General features: G+C 34.0%; 1 protein-coding gene across 4 annotated transcripts in view; it reads left to right on the top strand.

The window, feature by feature from the left end:
• Positions 1 to 11,011, top strand: part of AFF1 (ALF transcription elongation factor 1) — a 177,339-nt gene extending 166,328 nt beyond the window's left edge. For all 4 annotated transcript variants that reach the window (XM_074274922.1, XM_074274925.1, XM_074274924.1 and 1 more), the window contains 6 exons: positions 3,587 to 3,723; positions 5,265 to 5,336; positions 5,900 to 5,993; positions 6,117 to 6,160; positions 7,553 to 7,782; positions 8,422 to 11,011. In XM_074274922.1, coding sequence (XP_074131023.1) covers positions 3,587 to 3,723; positions 5,265 to 5,336; positions 5,900 to 5,993; positions 6,117 to 6,160; positions 7,553 to 7,782; positions 8,422 to 8,543 — 699 coding nt within the window. In that variant the 3' untranslated portion in view covers positions 8,544 to 11,011. The remainder of the gene's footprint in view (positions 1 to 3,586; positions 3,724 to 5,264; positions 5,337 to 5,899; positions 5,994 to 6,116; positions 6,161 to 7,552; positions 7,783 to 8,421) is intronic.
• Positions 11,012 to 18,743: the final 7,732 nt, after the last annotated feature.

Raw genomic sequence — 18,743 nt, 5'->3', positions numbered from 1 at the left:
AAAAAGAGCTTAGATACCTTATTTTAGGAAATCTTGAATGAAAATTATCCAGAATTTTTGTAACTTGAAGACAAAGTAGAAATAGTGATCCAAAATGAATTTAAGAGTTTCCAGGTCAAAGAAGTACTGCAATGAGCCAGAAAGAACAAACTGAGAAGCACAATCGAGATCACACATGATTTAGCAACCTCTATTCCAAAGTATTCAATCTTGCAATATCTGCCATCTGGCAGAGTAAATAGACAATGAAAACATAGTTTATCCAGCACAACTATGTATAATGCTTTAGGGGAATAATGGATTTTTAATGAAATAGATTTTCCAAACCTTTCTATTGAAAAGACCAGAAGTAGAAACTTTAAAATTGAAAACATAGCCATTCAGAGAAACATAAAAAGGTAAACATGAATGAACAAAAATAATTTGATCAATAAACTGCTTACATTCTAATATGGAGGGGGTAATACACTAACCTGCTGAGCCCTGTAATTATCAGGGGTCATAGAGAAAATCTTAATTAGACAAGGATTAGGAATTATCCTCTTGTCTTGATGATTTTAAGAGAAGAGTTGGATAGTTAGCAAAAGAGGAATATGAGAAAGGAAGATTAGGGAAAATTGTCTCACAGAAGCAAGGAGCCTTCAGTACATTTGTATAAACAAGGATAAAAGTGGGGAGGGAAGTGACTGATATTTGAACCTCACTCATCTGAATTAGTCAAAGGATAGAAGAATGTACACAAACATTTGGACTCAGAAATGCTCAACATGAACTCATCATCAACTCAGAAAATTCAACATGAAAAAGGAGGGGAAAAGGAGAAGTAAGATGAGGGAATCATAAGGAGGGTGGAATAAAGAAAACAAATTCTATAAAGATACACAGAAATGTTTATATATTTTTTTGAAGTGGCAAAGAATGGGAAACTTTGAAATATATATAATATACATATATAAAATATATACATAATATATATAATAATATATAAATATATGTAATAAATTATAATCTAAAAATGATAGAATACTATTGTATTACTAAAATGAAGGGGATGCATTTAGAAAATCCTGGGAGGACTTGTGTGTACTGATGAAAGTGTAATAATTACTACAATATCATAAAGGTAAAGAACTTTGAAAGAATTAGGAATTCTAATCATCATAATGACAAAATATGATTCCATAGGACATATAGTGAAATATGTTAATCACCTCCTCGTGATAAAGAAGTGAAAGATTCAAAATACAGAATGAGACTTTTTTTTGGACAATGCTAATGCAGAAAATTTATTTCAATTTTGTGTATGTTTCCCTTTTTAGTTGTGTGAATGTTTGTTTTTCTGATAGTGAGGTTCATCTAATGCTCCCATCTTCTTCCATGTTCCTTTTGCTTTGACATATTTCAAATATGACATTCCACCTTCTTTTTCCTACTGTCTTAACTAAAATTTTAAACTAAAACTTTCTGAACTAAATTGTTCCTTTATCCTCTCTTAAGACCCTCAGAACAAAACTAGTTTACCCCAGGCCCTCTGTTTTGATTTTATTTAATTCTCTCAGTAGGCTTTGAAGACATTAAAGTCTTTTTTTTTTTTTTTTTTTTTTTTGAAGGGAAACCTGTTTTTTTTTTTTTTTTTTTCTTCCTTTATTAGAATTATTGGCACTATATTTTTCATATCCCTCTCCAAATGCTCGGATAAATTTACTTTGCCTATGAACTTTTTACTTTTTTGCATTTCACAGATCTTATTCTGTTTTGTTTTTTCACTAGAAATTCCTCATCTATTAAAAAAAAAAAAAAACAACTTTTTTTTCCCTCTATAGAATTATCCTTAAATTTGCAGAATTGTAAGACTATCCTTTATTTTTTGGAACACTGTATTCCATACTTTTCTCCTTCTTAAAACAGAAAGTGCCAGCTTCAGTTCCTTACTACTGGAACTACATTTTTTCTGAATTCTTGTGGTATTTTTTTTCTTTACTGTGGAAGTTTTAGGTCTTGACTTTCACATTCTTTGGGATTTTCCTTTTGCCTTTCTCCCTCTCCCCCAAGGAGTTAGTAGTATCTTTCTGTTGTTACCTTGCCCTCTGGTTCTAATAGAGCTTGGCAATTTTCATTTATGAGTGATTAATGATAAATTTCACTTGGGAGTCCTTTTTTTTTTTTAATCATGATTTTTTGAGTGCTTAATGATTCAGATACTTAATCATTAACAAAAATCATTTTTTGAAACATTTAAATATGAAAAATACAGATATGGATTTCTCCCTAAATTGTTTTCTATGTCGATTGTTTTTGATATTATATTTTCTTCCAATGTTTGGATTTTTAAAATTTAATTTTAATTATCTAAAATCTATCTTACCACTGCCTATCTACAATCCTTCCTCAATTACGAACATAAGGAAAAGAAAAGCCATTATAAATACAGTCAAAACAAATTTCCATAGGTCATGTCCCAAAAACATTGTCTTATTCTGCACTCTAGATCCTTTATCTCTCTGTCATAATGTATGTAGCATGATTCAGTAACTGGAATTGTGGTTAAACAATACAGTGATGTCACATTTAAATATTTTTACACATATTTAATTTCTTAATACTAATCCCTTTCTTAATCTTACTTCTAATTCCTCTTCCTATATATTTTTTTCTTTTTGAAGCAAACGTATTTCTATATCCAACTGTGTATGTGTTCTTTTGACCAGTTAAAATGATAATGAGCTTCAAGTGTCATCTACTCCCCTCATACCCTCCTCATTTGTATGATGTTTACTTTTACACACTGAGTATGTGAGATAATTTTCCATTAACTTCATTTCTCTTCATCTCAGTACATCCCTCTTTTCTTAAGATTAGCAACATTTAACAGACTATGTTTAATTAGACTTATTATGACTTCTGATGATGATAAGGTTCTTAGGGGACATGTATCATCTCCATATATTTGAATGTAGGAATTTATCTTTGTTCATTCATGTTTACCTTTTTTGTGCTTTCCTTCCTTTCTGTGTTTGAACTTCAACGTTTCTACACAGTTGAAATTCTTTAGTTTACTAATAGTCTCCATTTCCCCCCTATAACATCATACTCAGTTTTATTTGGCAAGCCGTTTTTGACCTTAAACCCCTATCCTGTTCCTTCTGATATATTCTAAGTTTTAAGTTCTTTAAAGTAGAGGCTGCTAAATTATGTGTGATTGACTGTGACTCCTCAATACTCTGAAATTCTTTTTTATGGCTGCTTGTACTATATTTTCTATAACTTGGAACTTGGAATTTAGGTTATGATTTTTCTGAGTTTTCACTTTAGGATTTCTTTCAGGAGATGACCAATAGAGTCTTTCTACTTCCATTTTGTGCCCTCATTTTGATGACAGCTCCTTTCTAACATGGAAGTTTGAGCATGTTTTTCCACACTTCTTCCACATTGTTTTTCCCATGATATTCTAGATCTTTTGTTTTCCAAATAAATTTGTTATTATTTTATGAAGTTGTGTAAAGTTTTCCCTTTTAATACTATTAGCATAGTATTAAAAGTCAGTCTCTTTTCAGCCTAACAATGTTGTGTTTTGTTTTCCCTACAGTCAGACAAGGTTGGAAAAGCATTTAAGTACTTGGATGCTGTCCTGTCCTTTATTGAATGTGGAATTGCTTTAGAGTCTGAAAATCCAACATCCAAGTCAGTTTACTCCATGTTTTCAGACACTGTAGATTTCATTAAGTAAGTACGGTGACTTTGATACATTCTTCCTCTCCTCTTCCTTATGTTTACTGTAATACACTTGAAATTTCTATGACAGTGGTGGTTCAAGATCATTCCAATAGACTGGGAATGAAGAATTCCATCCACATGCTAAGAGAGAACTATGGGACCTGAATGTGGATTGAAGCATAGCATTTTCACCTTTTTTGTTTGTTATTTCCTTTCTTATTTTTTCTCCCCCTTTTGGTTTGATTTTTCTTGTACAATTTGACAAATATGGAAATGTGTTTTTAAAAATTGCACATATTTAACCTATATCAGACTTAAAATCTTACAAAAATGAATTGAAAACTATATACTTATTTGGAAAAATCAAATACTATTGAAGTTTAAAAAAGAATTTTCTATTAGAACATGACTTTCCCTGGTTATCTTAGTTCAATAATCTTTTACGTAATACCTGAACTTAAATGCTCACCACTATATACAAAAAGTAGTGGATAATTTTGACAACCGTTGTGTGAAATGATGCCTCTTAACCATAAGTTAACCAAGTCTAGTTTTCTTCTTCGTTCTTCTCTTTGTTCTAATTCTAAGGTCTGCTTTTTTTATTATCTGTTTTTTTTTTTTTTTTCCCGCTTTTCTGGAGGGAAATTATATAATAAAAGAATTCTTGAACATTGGATTGCATTACTATCTCAAGCAATCTTATAGTGAAAGGCTTCCTCATTCAGTTTTTTGAATGACTTTCAAACCATTAGTTTTTTCAATCAAGCAACATTTATTAAGCACCTAAGAGTGTGAAGACTTTTATATATATATATATATATATATATATATATATATATATATATATATATATATAAATGGCATAGGCTGCCATATTGTTTTAGCTGTACTATTATAATTTAAAATATTTTATATATGCTGACAAAAAAACCTGAATTTCATAACATTTTAAAGTTTTTTCTTCATCAAAATACCATCTAGATACTTTGGAAATACGATTACTACATCTGTGCCTTATAAGAAAAGTCTTAAGCAATATATTTACTTGGCCTAGAGCATTATACTTAGAACCAGGAAGGCCTGAATTCAAATCCCTAGCCTCATATACTTCCTAATAAATAATTAACAAAGTGTGTGGCCCCTCAATGAGATATATAACCTCGTTTGCCTGAGTTTTCTCATAAAAGTAGCCATCTTGCTGCCTTGTTGTAATGATCAAATGAAATAATACTTGTTGCTTAGCACAATGTCTGTCGTATGGTAGGCACTATATGAATGCTTATTCCTTTAACCTTCTTTCTCTCTGCTTCGCCTGTGTACCTTCCCCCCCCTGACCCCCATCCCTGCCCATCTCTCCTCAGAGCTTCAGATTTGGAGATCTTGGTTTTAATCTTTCCCAAAAGCTGGGTCAATATTTGACTCCATGGATCATCATTTTTGTTGCTTTTCCTTCAACCTGCCTTCAGTGTTGTCTCCAGGAAAATTTAATATGATGAGATTTGGGTTTGATTTTCCTAACTCACTGGGTATGTTTCTCTGCTTCTTTACAGATTCATACTGTCATTAAAATCCTTTCCAGATTCCCCACCATCTACACAGGAAAAAATTTTCATTGTTTTATGGTGTGTATCTTTTTCACTCCATGTGTTGCTTAGAATTTATTATTGCATCATTTGAATATAAAGAAAAATTTTCAATTTTAATTAAAGGGTTTTAATTTTTTCTTCAAAATGTAGTGTATTATAAAGGGAAATATTGGGCTAATCAATTGATCTGAAAGGGTTAAATCAAATTAAATGCTTGAACAGTAAAATGCTTTTGGGAATGGTCAAATTTTACGAACTAATTGATAGCCAAGTGGTTTATACTTTGCGTTTAATAATTAGTAATCTGTTCAATGAATATTTCCTTTATATTTCTATAAATCTCATTAGATACATATTTAAATATTTGCTATTTCAATAAATTTTCTTTTTTTGTGATATCCCTAGGAGACCAATATGTGTATATACATTTTTTTCTCTAAGATATATTTCCTCTCTAGTATTTTATTTACCAAAACAATTATACATATATGTTTTTATTATTTTATAAGTGACCATTTTTCTTGATCTTGCATTCTGTGGCCTTGATCTATTTTTAAATTTCATTAGTCAGCTCATCTCTATTTTCTTTTTATATGTAGCATGCGTTGTCAGTCCATTCTTTACATGGCAATGTTTCGTTGTAAGAAAGACACTGCAATAAAGTATTCTCGGACCCTTAATGAACATTTTAAGGTATATTGCAACTTAAATTTCTCTTCTTTTTTTTGACATTTTTCCCCAATACTAGGAGATCTAAATTTAATAGAATTTGGTGATAGTGCTTGGAGATCATAAACTTCCCCTTCTTTATTGCAGAGTTCATTCAGAGCGGCACAGGCAGCTTCTTCAGGTGTTTCAAGGTAATTGCAAATCTCATTAAAATCTCTAAAACTGATCTTTACATTTACTACTTAGTCACACATTTTATACACACACATAACATCTAGCCTTAACTTTTACTTTTTAATTAAAAAATTATTAGATTCTGTTCATACTTATCTGTCCCTTGAATTTAAGTCATTATTTCCTTTATAAAATTCATGATTTCATAAAAAATGTTCAGGAAGAATACATTACACCAAATTTTATAGTTGGAAGGAATCAGATGAATGCTACATATGGATTATATACAGATCAGATATGTAATCTACATATAGATTACATAATATATATCTAAATTAACCTACATATTAATATAGAGATATTATACATTTGATATAGATATGTTGGATTATAACAGATGTAGATCATATATCTATATGTAATCTATAACTGCATATCATTAATATAGACTAATGCCAGATATATAAACTATATATGTACTTGTGTGTGTGTGGTTAATTCCTTTCATTTTTTATTTTTGATAAAGAAATTGAAATTCAGTGATTCAGTCTTACCCATGGTTCCTAACTGCTTATTAGGGACTGAGCTGTGATAATAATGTATAGCTCTGACTCCCAGCTCTATTTTCACTTTTTTAACAATAACTTTCCCTGATTTAACATTTTGTCCTAAGGATGAAACTACTGTTCAAAAAAGGAAGTAGCTTGTTCTGTCTCATATTTGTGAGACTTTTTTTTTTTTAATCTAATTTATAAGAGTTCTTGAGAGAAAATGCTACTAAGTCCTGACTAAAGTCAGGGACAAAGCTTTTGCAGGGTTCAGTCCTCTAGTTTCATCCTCGAAATGGAAATTGTAGATCTACAAATATTTTGCACTTCAGCTTTGGAGAGTTGTTTCTGCCCTTAATTGGTTAAGTGACTTGCCCATTGCCACACAAGCAGTAATACGGTATCAAAGGTGAAACCTGTCTTTGACTAAGAGGCTGACTTCCTACCCCCTGAACCATGTCACCTGCCAAAGACCTTATCCATTTGGAACATTTTCCCATGAGTTAGATACCCATTGTTATGCAAAGTACCCCTGCATCTTTGCATCTACTTCCCCCCAGAATGTTGCTTCTTTATAGGAAAGAAAATGATTTTTTTTGTTTGTTTGTTTTTGTTTTGGAGGCAAGAGACTTTTTGGTTTGTTTGGGTTTTTGTTTGTTTGTTTGTTTGTTTTTTCCTTTAGAACAAGGACAACTTTTAAAAATTATTTTACTATATTATGGTGTAACATGGTACTTTCTGTGTTTCCATCTACTCCCAATTTTGATTGTTTACTCAATGCTAGAAAATCCAGATGTGCTTTGCTGAGTTATTTACTGATCACCTAGATATGTAATAAGATTTTTTCCTCTTTTCTGCCAGAAATATAAGCACACCGTCACCTCTGTCTCCCATGCCTTCTCCTGCAAGCTCTGGAGTTTCCCAAGCAGGGTCAGGTGCTGGCAATGCAGGGAATGGTGGTGTCAGCTCAACTGTCAGCACCCCTGTTGTAATTCAAAATATGACCTCTTCCTATGTCACCATCACTTCCCATATCCTTAATGCGTATGATCTTTGGGAACAAGCAGATACCTTAGCAAGGAAGAATACAGGTGAGAGAGAGAATGTGTATATATCTATTAATTTTTCTGCTTTACAAAAAGGGGAAGAGGGACATATTAAAATAGCGACTCTTAATCAGATTGCTAAATTTCTTTTTATCCTGACAGAACTGCTTAAAGAACATCTTCATTTCTTGGCCCCAGGTCCTATTCAGCAAAATTGAGTAAATGCTAGAATAGGATTCCTCTTCACAAAAGACCAAAATGAGAGCTTTTTCCTATACTTTTATTTTCTTCATCAGGTTGATAAAGCAGTGGCAAAAAAGTCACTGGCTTTTTTAGATGAGTAGAAACCTTCACTGTGGCGAGGACCGTGATTTGGAATGTGGAATAAAGGTTTTCTTAGTCTATATAACCTAGAATTAAATCCAGTTTGTGGACTGTGGATAGTATGTTCACAGACAGTAGGATAGACCCCAGTTATCCTCCTTTTATTACTATTTGTTACTTATTATTTTATTTATTTATTACTCTTATCTTCTTGCATTCTGTTCAGTGTCTACCTTCTCATGGATGTTCTGAGTAGCTCAGGGGTGATGGTTTGAGATTTCTGTTTTGTATCTTTAACATTATATTTCTGGAACCCTAACTTCATTTCTTCTTTTTCTTGTTTTCTTCCCCTCTTAACAGAATTTTTTACAGAGCTTAGTGCGAGTGTGTGTGCCCTGGTTTTGAATAGCAGTCTGATGGAGCTGGTCCTCTACATCAGACAGGCCTTAAAGCAGCTACGGCAGATGGCAAAAATGCTCTAGCCAGTGGTTAGAGTGGCTCGATGCCTTGTTGCACTTTGGAAACCTCAGAAAAAGTGGCCCTCAGCTTTGTTGGGACCCCAGCTCAAGAGTGGAATGAACTACAGTGGGAATGTGGCCCTGCTTCCAAATCCTGAAACTGTGCCCTCGTCTTTGGGCAGGGCTATATGAGTCTACACTAGAGAAGAGAGAGATGAAAGAGCTGCAGAGTTGGTGATTTTCTTTCCCAAAGGACAGAAGTGCAATGTATAGCCTGAAAAATTGGTTGTGTTGTCTGTCAGTGGTCTGTAAACATTTCTCTGGCTTTATAACAAGCAAGATAAAAATTATAATTTGATAATAAGAAAAAGCAATTCCAACTTTGAAACTAGATACATCTCATCTCAAAATCTTCCAGTCCATCTTACTAGTAACACAAAGAATTCTTCCCTTGATTTTTTTTTTTTTTTTTTTTTTTAAAGAATGAATTTTGGTATAATGTTTGAAATGTTTTATGTCCCTTTCTTTATTTTTCAATTTTATTTATTTTTTTTTAATTGTGAAGAGGAGAAGGGGAATGTTTGTTTCAGCTGCCATACTTTGAAATAGAAGTTGTGAAGGATTCTAAGGTATCATTCTGTCTACCCTGTGAAGTAAGACTTTGATTAAATCTAGTATTTAATTCATACACTTTGAGATATGATCTTCTATACTGTAAGTTAACTTCTTAAACAATACTGCTTTGGTTTTCTTTTACTTAGGGACAGCCATAGAGAGAATTATTCTGAGTCCAGAACTGTGGAGAAGAAAAGAGACAGAATTTATGGAGGCATTCTAATAAGAGTAACTATATTCTGCATTTCCTGTCTTAATGAAAAGGGAACCAGCCTTTATTTCTGTCGAGCTTAGTAGCTCATGAGTTTTTGTTATTTTCAACTAGAGTTAAAATATGAGGGATTAAACTGTAAGACACCCAGAAACTCAAAGAAAAATGAATTTTTTTTTTAAATTATAGTGGCATTGTTTTATTTTGGTCACAGGTTATTTTATTTGCAAGATTCTATCACAATGAACTGTTCTTTCTGGAGGAAATTAATTTCAAATCTCTTGGGGCCAAATTCTGTTTGTTGTCTTTCCAAGAGGATATGAAAGCATTGCAGTGATGATTCTTACTTTTTAATAAATTTTCTAGCACATCTTGGTTCCAAAGCTCTTGAGTAAACAGATTTGATTACATTAATATAGAATTATGCCTTTTCTCCTAAATTCATTGCCTTGATGATGCACAATTTTTCATTTTTAAAACTTTCAAATTGGAGAACTTGGACAACGGCCTTGTATTGCTAAACAAACATATCTGCTGCACCAAGGCGGATTTTTCCATATCCTTCCATGAACTAGAGAATTTAAACACTATTTTGTTAAAATGTATTTATAAAAGCCAATTCTCCTTTTTGTCAATTTTCTAATAGAAACATTTTCCTGCCCACACTTGCCCTGGAATCATTCCATTTGTTCCATATGAATCTTTGCAATTTCTTACTTATTTGAAGCAAAATTAATGAGACCCATAATTGTCAACTGATAGTAAAAATCTTCCTAGATAATTGATTGTATAGGCTGCAAATGTTACAAGTGAGAAAGGACAAATTTTTATATGTGAACATATTCCTTCAAACTGCCTTTATTCAGTTCTTCCTCATATTTTCTTGGGTTAAAGTTTGTAGAATTAAAAAAAAATCCAGAGGAAAGACTTAGAAGAGCATGTCAGACTATCCCAGCACTAGGAATAATGAGTGCCTAGTTCTGATCCTTTTAAAAACACATCATTAAAACTATTGCTAAATAAGTCAGGTTACAGTTTTATGGCATTGTGTGTATTCACCATTTTGGAGGTTGAGTGAAGAGTAGCAGCGCATTTTGGGATCATTTAGCTACTTATACCCTCTATTCAGGAAGCAGGAGATAAAAATACAACTTTAGGATGCTGAGTTTTGTTCTTCATTGTTATGTTCTGATCTATGCACATCAAGTTGGTGTATGAGCTCTTTGTGAGCTCAAGTCCATGTAGACTACTTCACAGGTGATGAAAGAGCTTTTATTTTTATTTTTATTTTTTCTTTTTCAGTGGCCTTGCACTTTCTGAGGGTGGGGGGGGGTGTTTTATGTTGAAAATTCATTTATTCTTTATAAGGTTGATCGATTTACATTAGTTTTATGCACAGTTTGTGAGCAATGTATGATTCAGGTTCTTACTGCAATACATACTGCACCTATGAGAGAATTACTCGTGGATCCCTTTTTATGTATTATATAAAATGTGCTGAGTCCTGTTAATTAATATTCACAAAGTCTTTTGCTGTTACAATTGTATATAGGAATTTAAAGGATGTTTTAAAAATGAGATGCACTTTTTTCATTGCATGCTTCAAGTCCCGAAGGCAAAATTTATACTTAAGCAGACAATTAAAAGGCTAGTTTATAAAAGTAAACCTTTCAATTATGTGATATTCTGATACACATAAGAACCAAGCAGTACACGCTTGACAGTGAGATAAATTGAGTTTTCCAAGAGAAAAAGAAAAAGCAACATAAAATCTTCCTTTGGTACTATAGTTTTTGCTGGATGTCTCTTAATTTTTTGTTTTTCTTTTTGTAGGAAGAGGAGGAATATTTTACTTCAATTTTCTGCCCTTCTGGAGACAATTTAAAATGTGAATGAATTTAATATTTTAACTTAAGAACTGTTTAATAAAACCCACTTTATAAAGTATATACTCAGTTCTACTGAAAAGATGATAGCGAGAGTGTGAGTGAGTGTGTGGGTGAGGGTGTGCGCGCGTGTGCGTGCATGCAAGAGAGAGGGCACACAGATAGAGGTAACTGAGATATTGAGATATGTTTTGGCAATCATTAGGTTGGTGGTTTGGTTTTTTTCCCATAGCACTCAACCTGGAAAAAGACAGATTTTAGGAATAGAAGGACTTTAATTTTAACACTACTCATCTAGATCTTCTAGGGCAAAAAATGTCAAACTCACATCTTGAACCTGATTAAAATGTAATTAAGAAGTTTATCAAAAATAAATTTAAAATATAGTTCAACATAAAAAATATTAATTTGTGATCTTTCTGGTTCAGTTAGTGACCAGAAGGGATGTTTCTCTTTGAGTTTGACATCACTGCTCTAGGGTATTTAGTAATTGTATATAGATTTCCTATTCACCAATACGGGTTGATTAAATGTAAACTTTTTAAAAGAATGAATCGATTCATTTCTTCCGTCTTATATCCCAAAAAAAAGAGTGAAGAAAGGTTATATTATTGACAGCAAAGGCTATGTGCCAGGAGAAAAGTGGGTCCAATGAAATTGGCCTGATTTTTATAATGAAGGGTTTTCCTTATAAGGGTTTTGTTTTGTTTTTGTATTTGTCTTTATCTTTCTGAGAATTTTCCCCACTCAGTGGATATATTTATTGAGCCTTTATTGACCAAATTTAATTTTAAAATACTATATTATTTATTTGGAGTTTGTTTGCTTTGGATCTTTCCTTTTTGTAGCTCTAGATGATAATAAATATAATGAGTTGAAATATTAGGTTAAGGATAATAAATATAAAGCTTAATGTATATTTTCACTTTCCCCCTCCTTGTCTTCTAACATATCCTTTCTCCTCTTCACCGTTCTTTGTTCCAGACACTACATTACCCCATTTGTGAAGTTTGTCTTAATAATCTATAATACTTCCAATAGCCACTTCCACTTCAGATTAGCAAAATCTAGAGCCTTGTAAGAATTGGTGTTGCTTTTTTTAATCATTAATTTTCTCATTGGGAAATAAAAATCATCTGAAAAAGAATTGTTACAATTATATAATTAATTATGTTATTATTTGGATGGTGGTAGAAGGCTCAATTTCAGTGGAAGTACTTCCTCCTCCAAGTAATTTTTTCCCCTTCCTCTTTAACATGCTACCTCCTTTTACTCTTCCCATTATTGTCATTAAGTGGAAGTAGGGGGATTCCCCTTGCCCCCAGATGTTTTTTAAATTTGTTTTGGAGGCATGAGGTGGGTGGAATGGGATTGGGAGATTTAGTGGTTCATCTCCAAAAGCTTCATGTGGTATTTTTGGTCACCAAGCCATAAATACATAGACCAGTAAGGGAGTACTTTCTCTCTGAGCAGTACACTGCAAATTACACTGGCAATATCTTTGATTCCTCTTTATATCATCACTTTTCAAAAAATGTATTCTTACAATATTGGTGGTTTCCTATATTTTTCTTGGTCTTCGCAGGGAATTCTACCCCATCATGAGTTGTCAACTGACAATTAGTTATATTGAGAAATGTCTATAAAAGGGGACTTGGAGAATGAAAAGTATAGTTTGGTTCCCTTCTTTGTGAGTATGGGAAGACTGAAAACAACTAATAATTTAGCCACGTTTGTTAGTTCTAGGCCCTTTATTATGAGGCCAGATGGTGGCTAACCTAAAGAAATGAAATTTATTTTGCTTAAAAGTTAGCTTTTAAGCGATTAACACAGGCAGTATTAACTTTGCCAATTGTCCAGGACATCAAAATGTATTGATTTAAAAAAAAAAAAAAAATTACTGCACATCCCCTTCAAATTAAGTACCTACTATCCATTTTTATCTTTATTTTTTTAGAATTTTTGAATGTGATCATGTTTTGGGTATTTTGAAGCAAGTTTTGCCTTTTTATTTATTATCATCATATCATATTTTTTTTTTGCGCCTTTATTTGTAATCTTTGTGATAAATCAGATCTTGGTATTATTCATCTGAAGAGGTTTATTTTCAAATGTATAAATTTCCATTTGATAAATGGGGAATCACTGGTGTCTCTTGAAATAATCTACATTTTCATTTAATCTTTATTGTCAAATAAAGCGTCAACATTATTATTCAGCAGTAGTAATTTTTTGTATGTAGACTTTGTATTTATGTAGTGATTTCAAGGGGAAGATGTGCAAAAAAAAAAAAATTAACAGAAATAAATGTACTTTATTTTCTTTAGTGATGAGATTGCCTTCTAGAACTTCTGTTCATACTATTTAGCTGCCATATATTGTCCTGCAAAGGGACATACCAGAACTGTGAGGAAATTTTAGTTTTTCTTTTACGGAAGAAAAAGTTTGTGGAAGATAATTCCAAAGATGGCATGTCATAGATCTTTTGCTCGTAATTGCAGTTTTCAAAATTTTTGAATTTACTTGTTATTTTTAAATTCTTTCTTTTTACAAGAGGATTGTTATAAAATAAAGTATTTAGAAAAAATACTGGATTTTGGTCCGTCTGGTGTTATTTCTTTTTTTTTTTTTTTTTTTTTTTTGCCTTCAGATCTTTTCATGTGTAGTATTTTATTCTCTCTTCATCAGAGACCTACTTCAATGGGGCCTCATAATTTAGGGACTGAATATATCTCTACCACTTGCACTCCAAGGCAAGTAGATTAGTTTTACCAAGCTAAACTGACTTCAGGTGTGATCCTAGAAGTTGACTATAATACGTGTTATTTGAGAACTAATTTAGAGTGGTATATAATTCAAATGTTTATGGAAATTTTTTTTTTGGGGGGGGAGAACAAAGGAAGTGTTTTGTGTGTTAAAGCAAATTAAAATGAAATATTTGCCTTTGAGGAATGCTATAACTGTGAAGTTGGAGACAGTGTAAGGGACCTTATTTCAAATGTGGACTGATATTCACGGACATATTTTGTCTAGGGCTAAATGTCTGTGAGATGTATAGCAACATTCCATAAAATTTAAAATAAATAGATGTATAGGAATATAATAATTATATGGAAGAATACTTCAAATCCCTAACAAGAGAAACGCTTGTTAAAATCACTTTCACCTCATATCTAGCCTGTTGACATAAATTGGATTCATGAATAATCTCCACAGAGGGTAGAACCATAGACCTAAACTAATCTCCATCAGAGCCTTCTCCCTGTCAGAGCTAAGGGATCAATTTTATCAATTCTTCAGTTTCTCTCTGTCCACCACACCCACCATTCAGGATTTCATCTGAACCCTTACACTTATTTCCCTAATTCTGTTTATTGTGACAACAAATCTCCTAGGCCTACTTCCCTCCTCATTCACCCCAACTACACAACTATCAATAAATCTAGGCATGGCCATCCCTCTTTGAATGGGGACAGTAAAAATAAAAAAATAAAAATAAAAAGATTTACCTGAACTAATGTGAAGTGAAGTAAGCAGAACCAGCAAAATAATATGCACTATGAGCACAAAAATGGAAATGTAATGAAAAGTCATTACAAAGTAATAGAAAATACTGTTGTCATGTGACCAATAAGATGGAATAGTGGATATTTTCTCTGATCCTCATAAATTTCTCCAAAACATAAATGATGTGCCACAGATAAAGCAACTTGAGGATGTCCGCGGTCCAGGAACACAAAAGGTGAAGTCCACAAAGTAATACCTACATTGAGCTCATTGAACGTACCCTCATCCGCAGCCCTTTACACTCTTAGCACTGCTTCATAAGTTGCCCCAACTCTTAGGTTTGCAGCATAACAATCGTCAAACTTCAGTTGTCTCTCCCACTTTCTAAGTGTGGAGATTTTAAGTTCCAAACTGCAGAAATTTGCTGAAATCTAATTGGCTAGCGCCATTTTTAGCGCAGAGGGAAAGAGGTAGGTCATGTGTCTGGGCTTGAAAGCCCACACACTCTTGAGTTTAGAGCCCCAGAGATCCAAACTCCAAATCTCAGAAATCATCTCGGGCTGCCAGAGCACAAGCATGGCAAATTAGAGAACTGGACACAAGAAGGAATGAGACCTTGTATCTGCCCTGGGGGAGGGTTAGGGCCTATGTGTTACAATGCCTCCTCTCCTACCCAAAAAAGTCACTTGGGACAGAGACCCAGACTGGTGAATCACGAATTAGGATCTACATTTGAGAAAGTTAAGCTGTTTTGGGACCCACCATCAGATGGGCCAAATGTGAGCAATAGGGAAAAAATTGGGAGGAGGAAGTAGAATGGAGAGACTGAAATTACCAAAGATCTTAGGAGAAAGAAAACAAAGAATCTGAATATAAGCAGATAATTCAAGTGAAAAACATTAATCACAGAAAGGAATTTGGCTTCCAGATCCAGTAAAAGAGTCCAAATATTTGTGGATAAATGTTTCAAGACAAAGGAAAATGACTCAACAATTGAGATAGAACTTTTTCCACTCATGACCTTATATTCATATATAAAACAGGCATATAAATCAAATATTTACTGATGATCATAATGTGATCCCCACAATTATAAGATCCCACATGGGGTCATGAATCAACTTAAAAAGACACCAAAGAATTCAAGAATTTGAAACATACTGTTCCTAAGTGGTTCAAAATAAGCGTAATTTATGGCTTGCAGAGCAAACACAATTGACACAGAAAAAATTAATAATGCATGCCAAGCTTATCAAAGAAACAAGAGGAAAACTGATAGGAAATGCAAATAAACTGAAGAGAAGGACAACCTAGCTGCACAGTTATGAAAACAGTAATATTAAAAGAAAAGGTGCTTCCTATTCAATCAAATCATTGATCCCAAAGACGGGAAAAGTAGAAAATTATGACATATGACAAGTCAAAAAGTCTGAATACCATAATTCAAGAAATAATTCAGAGAAACCTCCAGAATACAAATAAAAACAAGCCAAAAAATGTCAAATTGCAAATTCCCAAGACACACAGTGGTTGAATTTAGGATCTTGGAGCCCACTATCCTGCACTTCTGAGTTTAATTAAAAATAGAAAAAATTTATATTCAATATTAAAAAGGCATTCATTCAAAACTTTCTTAGAAAACCGTTTCTGAAGAGATTGTTTCTTTAACATTCCAGACAATAGAAATGCACAAATATGGCAGCCGACATAGCAAGAGCCACAGAGTGACAGTAAAGAGACTGGTAAGAAACCTTTCTAACTGTAAACAAAGAGATGGGTAAAGTCTGGTGGTGATGGTAAAAAGTGGAGATGCAGGCTCCCGGCATTGTGGACACAACCTCTTGGCACTTTGTCTAAAAGTGAATTAATGGTTTTGGTTTTTGTTGTGGAACTAAATTACAGAGTGAGAAGGTACACAGAAGGGGGGAAGTGAGCAGGGTAAAGGGCACTAGATGATAGGCTTGAGCCAAATTGAGAGCCAGCAATGAGACTAAGAGGATCTCGGTCATTTTATAGAAAGGGAAGAGCCTGCAGGTAATCAGGTGAGAAGAGGGGAGCTAGAAAGTTAATGCTTTTGGTGGTGAAAAAGTTATAACTGATGAATGTTCTGTGAAGAGGGATGTCCTATTAACGTAGCCCTTAGGGAGGATGTAGCAATAAGCCTAAAGCCATCTGGTCTTGGCCACAAACAATGCTGACTTTCATAACAATCAGTAAATAACAAAGTTTCTGAGATAATCTAAGCCATGGAATTCAATAATGGGATGTAACTCCACTTCTAAGACCACTCCTCAATTCTACCTCTAAGCCATAAAATTAAGATCTGGATTTATATCTGGCAATATTTATTCAGTTCGGTTCCCTTCCCATAGATCCCCTGGACCCTTGCCTTTTGATTTGGATTTTGAAACTTTAGGCCTCCCCCCCCTCCTCAATTCCTACAAGGAGTGGGATCCCTTTTTCTCTCCTTCAGGATCCTGATTCAGTCACCCCTTCTAAACTCTGACCATTGAGAGAAGTAGCAGACTCTTGGGTGGAACATAGGGTGCTTGTGCCTTTGTCAATGTCAGACCTTTCTCAGATTAAGGAAAAAGTACTCTGAGAACCCCACTAAATATACTGAGAGCTTTAAAACCATCTCCCTCCAACCTGATCTTACTCAAGGAGATGTTAATATCATCATCTCCTTTACTTTACCATACAGAGGGGGGGGGGGAAAGAATCTGGGGTCTAACCCAAGTTGGGTGATGATATGGCCGTGTCCTCCTCTTCCTCTGGTAGATACTCCCTAGGGCTATTGCTGTCTCAATTGCAGCCAACTAGTGGGATTACCAGGAGAGAAGCAGAGATAGAGAAGGGATCATTTTCTAATCTGCCTCATTGAAGGTATGAAAAAGGGGACTAAGAAGCAGGCTAATTCTGAAAAACTTAAGGAAGTTACTCAAAGAGCTGAGGAAAATCCTGCAATGTTTCAGGGATGCCTTGTAGAGGCTCTAAAGAAATGCACCAACCTGGACCCCACTTCTCTGGAAGGACCAACAGTCCTCAGCATGCATTTTATTAGTTTGCCCCCGGCCTTCAGAAGAAGCTAGCCATGGGTCCTCAAACTCCCCCGACATAGCTGTTGGAAACAGCCTTTGGAGTTTTTAATAAAAGGGAATAAGTGGCAGAGGATCAAAACTGCAGGGCTTGGGCAAGGAACAGAGAACAGGCTCAATTTTTAGTTGCTAACATATCAAAGAATCATGGTGGGCGGGGAGGTTCGTGCTTCAGATGGCGTGACCAGGGCCATTTTTTTTTTCCCCCTGAGGCTGGGGTTAAGTGACTTGCCCAGGGTCACACAGCTAGGAAGTGTTAAGTGTCTGAGACCACATTTGAACTCGGGTCCTCCTGAATTCAGGGCTGGTGCTCTATCCACTGCGCCCCTAGCTGCCCCAGAGACAGAGGCCACAGAGGGACAGCAGCCCCTGAATGAACTCTGGGAAATGAATGTGAACCACTACATAGTATTTCCAATTTCTCTATTTTTGTCCGCCTGCATTTTTGATTTCCTTCACAGGTTAATTGTACACTATTTCAAAGTTTGATTTTTCTTGGAACAAAATAATTGTATGGACATGTATACATATATTATATTTAATATATACTTTAACATTTACCTGCCATCTGGGGGAGAGGCTGGGGGGAAGGAGGATAAAAATTCGAACAAAAGGTTTTGCAATTGTCAAAGCTGAAAAATTACCCATGCATATATCTGGTAAATTAAAAGCTATAAAAATATATATATATACATATTTTTTAAAGTATTTGGGCCATGAATGAACTCCCACTTCCCATTCACTCACAGAGGAGAGGAAGCAGATGATTTTGTCCTTCCCAGAACCAAACTCAAAGAAACAGCTGCATACTTTCCTAGGGACAACTGGATTTTGTAGAATCTGGCTACCTAACTGGGATTACTGTCAGGCTCCTCTATGATTCCATTTAAGGTCCTGACACTTCCCC

The sequence above is a fragment of the Sminthopsis crassicaudata genome, chromosome 6, assembly GCF_048593235.1.
Source record: "Sminthopsis crassicaudata isolate SCR6 chromosome 6, ASM4859323v1, whole genome shotgun sequence".
Classification (NCBI taxonomy): Eukaryota; Metazoa; Chordata; class Mammalia; order Dasyuromorphia; family Dasyuridae; genus Sminthopsis; species Sminthopsis crassicaudata.
Note: the sequence above shows the minus strand (reverse complement) of the source record. Positions and strands in the feature narration are given on the sequence as shown.